The sequence below is a fragment of the Oculina patagonica genome, chromosome 5 (genome assembly GCF_052425735.1).
Source record: "Oculina patagonica isolate OP01 chromosome 5, crgOcupat, whole genome shotgun sequence".
Taxonomy (NCBI): domain Eukaryota; kingdom Metazoa; phylum Cnidaria; class Anthozoa; order Scleractinia; family Oculinidae; genus Oculina; species Oculina patagonica.
The window spans coordinates 14138223-14148476 of NC_135762.1; the positions used below are offsets into that span (position 1 = coordinate 14138223).

Here is a 10254-nt window from a genome sequence, read left to right on the forward strand (position 1 = left end):
GAACATGTATTTCCATATCTTGCATGAAAGAAAAGAAAAATCACCTTACCTGAGAATATGATTATCTTTGATCAATTTAAAAGGTAACAAACCTGAGTTTGCGAAGCGGACAATACAGTCGAAGCTCTCGTAAGCGGACACCCTCGGGACGCGAAAACAGTGTCCGTAACTGGAGCTGGCCGTTTACGAGAATGGTCTTCGTAAGCAGCCACTAGAGGTGTAGGGAATATATGGCCGCTTTTAAAAGGGAGTTTGCCCATTTATAAACAATAAATACAGTTAAGTGTTGGAAATACAAAAAATACCGCCGTACTAACGTATTAAATGACATCAATTTTTGTTTTATTGCGCCCTACACTGATCAGGATTACAGTGTATAATGCAGTACAAGGACTTTCCCTTATAAATTATATAATTAGTGATTTGTAAAAAAAAAATCATAAATATATAACAACATGAACATATCCAACATTAACAGCCTCAACAAAAGTAGTTATACAGTTAAAAATGTTACGACCTAGACCTGTGTGTCTTTCACTTACTGGGCTTCAGTTTATATTAGTCTAGACGAGCCGGATACGGCTTAGAAATTCCTTGCCAGTATAATTTTTATGGGGACACTCAAATGTCTCTGCCTTGGCTAAAATCGAATTTTGAATTATTATATTTAAAGGATAAAAGACTTACAGCCGAAATGTGCCTCGGGAATGTAACAAACAAAATAAAACCTGTGCGAGAATCAGCTGCGTCTCGTACTTCTCTATGCACTTCTCTTGTGTTCTTAAAAATTCCCTAACCTTTGCTATCCTTAACAAAAGTGTTTTAGTAAACTTGTAAGAAGCGCTGTTTACTTTGAAACTTCATTGCAGATATCGATGAATGTTCTTCTAGTCACACGTGTGACAGCAGTGCTTCATGTCAGAATACCAATGGATCGTATATATGCACCTGTGACAGCGGCTACACTGGTGATGGCCACACCTGTCGAGGTATGAACTTTTTACTTTTAATTTTTTGTCTGTCTGTCTGTCTGTCTGTCTGTCTGTCTGTCTGTAGTGAAATAGCACCTTTAACAAAATTGTTTCCTCTATTATTTCAGATGTGGATGAATGTACACTCAACTCTCATAACTGTGACCCCAATGCACAATGCAACAACATCCCCGGATCGTTTACTTGCACATGCAACTACACAAACCACTATTATGGCAACGGCACAGTATGCTTTCCTTACCGTATGTACCTTTCCTGTATCTATGTGCAAGAATACTTCCATTTTATTCGATGTGTATTACAATTTTCATGGACATTGTAATTAGAGTTAATTGCAATCATGTTATAGATAAATACAGACCTTATAGGGAACTCACAAGAAATTCATTTTCATTTTTCATTTTGTTGCTGGGGCGAACCATCGTTTTTTTTTAATATTTTCGCTCTCTCCACATTACTTCATCAAGGTCTGCAAAAAGGATTTTTCACAAGTGGAAATAAAAATTAAGAAAGGTTTCGAGTTCAAAGCGCTTTTCGCCTCTTCATAAGTGTGAATAAACGTTAAGCAAGAGTATGAGTGCAAAGCGTGGGTTCGCGTCTTCGCAAGTGTGAATAAAATCTTAACAAGAGTTTTAGTTCAAAGCGTGGGTTCGCGTCTTCGCAAGTGCGACTCAAAGTTTCGAGCAAGGTTTCGAGTTCAAAGCGTCGGTTTGTTTCTTTACAAGTGTGAATAAAATCTTAACAAGAATTTGAGTTCAAAGCGTGAGTTCGCGTCTTCGCAAGTGCGACTAAAAGTTTCGAGTAAGGTTTCGAGTTCAAAACGTCGGTTTGTGTCTTCACAAGTATAAAAGTTTAAGAAGGACTCATTTTGAAGCGTTGGTTCGCGTCTTTATAAGTATGAATAATAAGTTATGCGTGGTTTAATTTCACGTTCATAGCGTTGGTTAGTTTCAGGCGCGGAAACCTGTCCTGACGAGTACAAACTTGACGCTACCTACTTCCCCAGTGTAGCTAAATTGTCATACCGACAATCTTCCAATTAGTCACGAGCTTTTCCGGTTAGCTTCGACCAAAGTCCCTTAGCGCAACCAAGAACAAAGGGACTATTGTTTAGTGCTTAATCCAAAAAGTTGAAACACAACAATGGACCATTTCTTGATACAACGAAAAAAAAAAAAACCTGTTGTGAACTTGCCATTATTTAGCCAGAATTCCAGACGTCCCTCTCTGGAGCTGGCGACCAGAGAGGGACATTTGAAATTCAGGCTAGACGTTATTTTGCTCTCTATTTTTTTTAGGCGGCCTTGATGATTCATCAATTCTCTCCAATGATAACAGCAAATTGTCCCAATTGAACTCTTGGCTAAGTTCTCGCCTACAAGACTCGGACAGAAGTTATTGGAAACGGTGTTTCAGAGGTTCCGTTGATGGTTGGCATATGGAAACCTTTCACCACAAATGCGATGATCTTGGGCCCACCGTGACTATTATGCGTGCTTCTAGTTACATCTTTGGCGGCTACACTGACGTGTCATGGAAATGTATGTTTGTTGTCTTAGAAATGTATGCAGTTATTAAATAAAAGCTTTCAAAGTTGTTTCTGAGAAGGGTAAACTGTCGACTTCTTCAAATCAAATGATGTTTTTTTTTCTTTTCTTTTTCTTTTTTGTTTATTGTTAGTCACAAAGAAAAACCACACTACTTGCAATACGATTCCTTACACTTCTATACTTACACTTAAAATACCTACACTACAATACTACTCTCTTACTTACACTGCCTACGAACTATTTACCGCATTGACCTTTCTGACAAACAAAGAGGAATTATCTCGGCATTTCTTTCTTTTTCTTTCTTCTATTTATTTGTCTGTTTTTTGATGCATTATCTTATTCATTGTTTTTCAGGGTCTGATGGATACAAGTACTCAACAAGATCTTTCATATACTCATTAAAGAACTATTATGGATATGGATACTTTAAAAACGACATTAACTCTAATTATGATAGTGCCATTTACAGCAGTCATGATTATGGTCCGACCTTTGGTTGTGGGCACGACATCCGCGTTGCAAACTACCCAAATAGTAACTGGAATTCTTACTTCGGTTGCTGTTCGTACACCAGCCCCTACTGCGACAGTCACATTTGGACAGGAAACAATGATTTCTGTCCAGATGAGATAGAAGTTTACTATGAAGTGTTCGCTACAGATTAAACAGCTAGTGAAACGAACTGGCTTGCTGTGGATGTCTAAACAAAGGAATATAATGACTCAAAAACAGACCTTTTAGTAGAATAACGGCATTATTCTCCGAGCTTCTTTGGAAAAGAAAGGTTTATTTTCTTTTATTTGTTTCCCGGTTTAAGATTTAATTTTATTTTTATTTCATTTAGTGTTTTACATATTGTTTCACGCAGCCTATACCCTAAAAGTTATTGACTGATCAATATATAATTGCTATTAAAAAATCATAATTACCATTAAAAAAATCATTTGTGTAAACCGCGTGCAAATCAAATATTTTAAAGGTTTAGATAGAACAAAGTGGATGCATAAAAACTTTTTGAGTGACATGCCGATTGGCGCTATGAGATAGGATGTTTAGTAGCTCTTTAAACACCATTTTGCAATATGTAAAGTGAAAGATTGTAGCATTAGATCTAGTTATTATTTTGTAATATTTTATCAGTATACCAGTACCTTGTATTGTCCAGCTTGCTATTAAAAGAAGTAAACCACTTCCAAAATGAAATACTGTGTGATTTTCTTTGGGGGGTCGAGTAAATGTAGTGCGATTTAACAAGCTATTCAGTATATTCTCTGCATATTGGGACCTACATCGTTGATAATAAAAATCCACTGTGCATTGAAAGTTGGAACCTCTTCTAATAAGCCTATGTTACGGTAGAAATTTCCATGATTCAGTCATTTCTGTGTTTATCCTTATTAAGCATTTAAAACCTTTCAAAAAGCTAACAGTAGTTTTAAAGTAAAAACCAAACGCTTGTTAAGTTCAATCTTATATTTTTATTCAGGAACGACTTGTATATTTGTCAGCTGTTCTTAGTTAATTTCTTTGTAAGATATTCGTTTGTACTGAACTGTGTACTTTTCGCTTAGTCATAATGGACTTTGTACTTGTATTTTCGCTTAGTCATGTTGAACTTTGTACTTGTACATCCACGGACTTAAGATAATTTCTTTGTTTGATATTCATATTGCATCAGCTTCTTTCATGCGGAAGTTTGTATTGCATCATATCCTTTCGAGCGGAAGATCTCCCTGCTTGTCAATCAATTAGAATCGCTAACTTTGAAAAGAATATTTTAACTTCTTTTGTTGTATACGTGGATTTATTTACTTCAGAATTGTACTTTGTACCTAGGAAATCATATTTAAGCAAGCGATATTGTAAACTTTCTTTGATTACATCGGTGATCATCGGCGATTACATCGACGGTGTGATTACATCGGTGATCGCATCAGCGATTACATCGAAGATTATATCCACGACTAATAAAGCTACTGTTGGACCCAAGTTCTGTCTCAGCCTTACGTCTGTAGTTCTGAAGTTCCTTGAAGTAGATCGCCGTGTACCTTAGAAGCTTGTTGACGAGGCTTCGTTTCCGCAGCAAGTGAGTGCTCTACCGAGCTAAGTTCCCCATATTTCAGTGGTATTGAGTCATATCTCAGCCAGATTTCAGCGTAGTTATAGCGCACTTTTCTCTCAGCTCAAAAGTCGGTTTTAACTCCACAAGCAAGGAAAAACGTATCGTCACACCTACCATTCCTTACCAATAAAATCAATTTTTGTCGTTTCGACAGCTGAGTAGTTTTCCTAAGACAACCTGCATGTATGGATTATTTGCATGCTGTAATTGGCCATTCATTTACAGGTGCGTAAGTGGAGCCGAATATCAATATTTGGTCTGAGGTGGTACCTCGTGCTGTCGTGAAAAGGTTTCTGCGCTGATTTCAAAGGTTTAAATTTTCTACAGTCGATTTTCCTAAAAATAGCAGGAAACACTTTGCCCACTTGATTCTCCATTCCTCATTGTACTTTAAAAGGATAAAATATATATTTATAACGGGTAATTGTAGTAAGGCGAAAACAGTACAGTGATCATGCTGTAATCTTTTTGATAATGATTCCTGCTAAGGTATTTGGGAGTTGCTTTTCGCCGTTCAATTTGGTATCGATTCAGTGGGAGATAAACGTGCTGTCCACGACGAACATGTTTCTTAATTGTCACAGAAAAGGATTTTTATCGCATTTTTCAATTTCCAGACGTGAAAAAAATTCAAATCAATTCATTTCTGAAATGATCTTAAGTGAAAGCGAATAACATTAATGGTACATTCAACTTTACTGATTATTATGGCTTTAGGGCGCAAACATGGTGGCAGCACAGTAAATACTGAAAGTTTCTCAAAATTAGTTTCGTAATAACTTGGTTGCGAAAAACGCTACAGAGCTAAAATTTAAAGTATTCATTTCTGCCTGCTCTATATTCTGATAGTTTTCCAATGTACGTAAGAAAAAGAGATGGGTAAAACCTCCAATTCCTACTGCGTCTGCATCGAGGGAGGGCTGGTAGGATACTTGAAATAGTCTCTTTTGCAACTAAGGAGAGAGGGTTGGGGTGGGGCGTGGGTGAAGGGAGAAGCAGGAAAGCCTGTCTTGGGCCCGGGGCGAACTATACAGCAGTGCCTGGATACGGAGCGCACAAGGTAGACAGTTCTTGCGCCAGTAGCATTCTCGAACCCAGAACCTCTGTCGTTTCCTGTGCATGACCGAAAGCTCTGGGTAACTGCGACTTGTGAAAACTGCGACTTTCGTTGTTCTAAAATTCGAACAAAAACCAAGTATTGAAGCTGTAGCTGGCAAGATTTCAGTATCACCTCATATTTCATTATACATACATTCAGTGTCTTGTTCAGAGAAAACAATAGCCCAAAAATACAGCGCCTTTTCGGAATAACCTTTTTTGTTTAGCTTTTTTCGACAAAAACTGATGTTTACAAACTATCAAATCATATTCTTGTGTATATAATGCATTAAATTTCAAGTGGTCTGTGATAGATTCTTACCACAAATTAAAGCTCAACCCCTGTTGGGGTCTTCCTTTTGGAAAAGTAGTACTGATGCCATGAACACGAAATGATTCGTGATTGTCAATTAAGGGGATACTTATTAAGGGGATACTTATTTGAACAATATACTTGTGACTTCAGTGAAGGGTCTATAGATCATTTTACAAACAGTCCGTGTCCTTGACTTTTGGATCAGTATCGTTAATACTTGAATGTAATAAAAAAATATAAGCTCTCAAATAACAACGGGCATTTTGTATATGAATGATTATTACCGATATCAATCACCTGAGATTCAGTCGGATTTAAGCAAATACAAAATCAATACACCTATTTTGGCACAGAAAAAAAAGTTACAATATTTGAAACAATATTGCCCAGGTGCTTCGATTCAACAAATAAGAACGCTTTAGATATAAATGTGAATCGAAGTACACGGTAACTTTTGATCTTGCGATCAGCCTTTGCCGAAATATGGTTAAATTGACTAAAAGAGGTTTTTGCGCCATCAATGTTAAAAATAACGGCATTAAAATGAAGCGGATAGTCTAAATATTTTAAGACTATACTTAAAGCCAAAATTAAAAACAACTGTTTTCAGCATTTAAGTAGCATCCCTCAAAAAGGATATAAATCATGTCGATTGCAACATTAAAGCAAATCTTCATAAACGAATATGTTCGTTAAGTTACGTGTAAAATCTGGAAGGATGGAAGTCTATTGGGAAATCATTCTAAATATGACTCTTTCTTGGATTGCATGCTTGAGTGCAAAGGGGATATTAAAAAGAAAATTTAAAAAAAAAGAGAGAAAAATCGGATGTTTTATCGTGTCTTGCAGGTCACTACTGACTTACTGCGATTATTGCCTTATGTAAATGTTTTCTTTCGACTATCAATTTTACCCTAAATATACATAACGAAAAGGTGAAAACAAAACAACAACCGTTGAATTGAGAAAGAAATTCTAACCAATCATATGCTTGGTCAAGAAATCAAATTACTAATACGTATTGAGGGAATTTGGCGATTAAATTCATCCTTAATGTATTGGGAAAAGGCCAAAGCTAAAAAGATTAAATCGAGAAAATCACTATCCAATCATATACTTGGTCGAAATATCAAATTACATACTGTACGGAGACAAATCTCGCTAAAGGCAGCTTGTCTAGACCTGTAAAATGTAAAAAAATTCACCCATAAATGTACAGTCACACGATGCCTCGTATTTGAAAAACAAATATTCAATTCATCCTGCAGCTTATTGCCAAAATCAGAACATCCTCCATTCAATTGAACACAAAGGGAACACTACCGCTGAGAGAGCATTATGAAATCCAAACCGCTATACATTAAAACTGAAAAACACTTATGACAAATAATTCTACTAGGTGACACCGAAATAAATTGCATGGAGTTTTAATAGCGAGGCGGCTTCCGACTTTAAATGAAAAACTATGTATGCTATGCGATCTTTTAGTATAAATTCGTCTAAAAATACAATATTTCTGATTTCGTGTAGTTTTTTTTAGCAGGAGCTAACCACTTTTTATCAATAAGACAGTCGTGCAAAAGCTCGTAAAATAACTCATGTTTTGTTTGCCCTGTAGTGGGTGTAAATTGTAAAGTTCTTTCCAATTGGTCAATCAACACCTGTCTTCCGACCAGAAACTTTTAAGATTTGAATTTTTAATAAACTTTTGTCCTTAATTCATTGTCTGTGGTCAGTTGCCTGGCAACGGCAATTTTTTTAAAGGAGAAAATTTAAAGTGAAGTGCTACCATAACCCCGAGCGACAGAGAAACCACTTGAAAGGAGCAATATTGAATAGGTAGTCGACGGATCAGTGAAAATTCACCACAGACACGACAACGGTGGAATACGAGTTCTATGATTGCTATTTCATTTTCAGAGTAAATCATATCCCTCGTTATGGATGGAAACGTCGAATGCCTTTCAGTAGCGCTCATTACTTTCTTTACTGTCAGCATCGATCATTTTTGGTCACGCTTTGATGCTTATTGTACTGTGGAAGGATCCTTTCAAGCGCTTTCGAACTGCAGCCACGCTTTTCGTATTTGGAATGGTTTTGGCTAACTTCCTGAGTGGTATTTGCGCAGGACCTCTGCTCGTTCTTCGCATCAGTGCTAATTATGAAGATCTAAACCTCTCAGGTTTAGAAACACTGTCTAACGCCGCCAGCTTTCTACTGTACTGGACCACAAGCGTGTCTTACTTGTCGATGCTTGGTTTGTCGCTGTGTCAGTACATTGGCGTAAAGATGCCTCACAAACAGCAAGAGCTGGTTAACAAAAAGACTACAGCAACTATCCTTGCAATTATAACTTGCATCTCTTTGTTAATACCTTCTCTGCTAATTCTGGGAGTCTCCCCATCGTTAGTTGAAAAACTGCAACTGCACATTGCATTTCAACTCAGCAACTTTCTTCTATGTGCAGTGTATGCAGCACTCGGAGTAGAGTATCTGCGCCAGGTGAAACGGGCTATGGATAGCATTAAATCTACTGCAAGCTGCGCCCGTGTCAGAGACAGAAATTTCACCAGAGCTAACTTACTGCTGCTAGCTTCAGTTACAGTTCTAAGTGTACCAATAATGATTGCATGGCATATTTCAATGTACGGACAGAAATTATTCTCCTCAGACGCGGGTTTGCGAACATCGCAGTCCATTACTATCACCATATTTTACTTGAAGATAGCTCTTGACCCCCTTATCTATTGCTTGCGACTACCAATTTATCGCAAAGCGTTTAAACGCCTCTTCAAGTTTAGACAACATCAAGTCGGCAACGCAGCTTGAGCCAACACGCAATGTATATATCGTGGCTTTAAGGCTAGCGCATGCTTAAAGCTATAAGTAAACTTGATGCTTATCAATAATTTTTTTACATAGTTTTGTTAGTATCCTCAGAAAAATTTTCCATGATTATTTATTGAAGATTTTCAGTGAAAAAGAAATAAACATATCTGACTGACAGGAAAATCACAGTACATCAGTTTCCCAATGTGATCTGAAGTCTCATTTGTGCGAAATGTCGAAAATCGAACCGCGGCACTTAGATTTCATCTATGGACGAATATTTAATGTATAGTGGAAAATGTTATTTCGTTCTTGTAATTATTTCGATATGATGGATTAAACTAATGGATTGTACATCTAATGACAAGGACATGAATGAAACTTAAGTATATTTTACAGTTTAAACTGCACGTAAAAGGCATTAAGGCATCTCGTTTTCAAAAGAACTACTTTAATATGAGAACTGACATGTGTTTTTTTTTTCCTCTTTTTATGTATACTGTCAGTCAGCTTTTTCTTTGTATAGGTTTCAGTTATCATTTTAGACTGCGGCACGGCTTTGATATCTTAGCTCGCTTGTGACTGTCAAAAAAATACAAAAGATAAAGTATACGTTCGAATACAGGTAGTCTCAGATTTAGGTTCCAGATGTCTAGATTTCGGTATGCTTTTAGCGGTTTTGTTTATTTTTGATGTTGAATTCAATTCCTGAAATGCTTCTCAACTGGATGTTGCGTTGATGTTAATGTTACTTAAATTATGCCTGTTCTTTGTGTGTTCTGGCTGTGAAATTGAAGTCCAAAACGGCCAAGGATCCAATTGATGTAGTGCTTAATGCTTTGTATTATATTTTGATATTATTTTATTTGAGTTATTGCGTGCTTGTTACATAATATTGACATGCCAGATTCAAATTCTTGATCGCAAAACAATATATATTTTGACTGCTCTTAATTTCCTTTTTTAAAAAAATGATTTTCCATCCTTTGAAAACGGAAAATAAAGATATTAGAAGTCTCGCCAAACTTATTTATTTAAAATGCCTAAGCCGGAAGGTAGGGGCTCTTCCAAAACGTCTTGAATTAATTCTTCCACGGCTATTTGAAAATTATAAAATGGTTTGAAAATCAACCCATCATAGGACTTTTTTAATAACAATAATAAATATTATTAACAGCATGACCGAGCGAGGATATTAAACGAGGCTCTGGGTTGGTCGGAAATCGTAAAAATGAAGTAGTTACATTATTATTATTTTTTAAATACAACCCAATATATGCTCGTTTCCCGCTTGGTATCAGTCTCACATGCCAGTATTTTGAAATATCTGACTGTGATAGCTTA

General features: G+C 36.5%; 1 protein-coding gene and 1 pseudogene across 1 annotated transcript in view; both read left to right on the plus strand.

Moving 5' to 3' along the window:
* Positions 1-3748, plus strand: part of LOC144655643 (uncharacterized) — a 17079-nt gene extending 13331 nt beyond the window's left edge. The window contains exons 16-19 of the mRNA XM_078515932.1: positions 870-989; positions 1100-1234; positions 2291-2533; positions 2900-3748. Of these exons, the coding sequence (XP_078372058.1) occupies positions 870-989; positions 1100-1234; positions 2291-2533; positions 2900-3210 (809 nt within the window). The 3' untranslated portion in view covers positions 3211-3748. The remainder of the gene's footprint in view (positions 1-869; positions 990-1099; positions 1235-2290; positions 2534-2899) is intronic.
* A 3759-nt stretch (positions 3749-7507) lies between these two features.
* Positions 7508-10254, plus strand: LOC144655699 (uncharacterized; annotated as a pseudogene).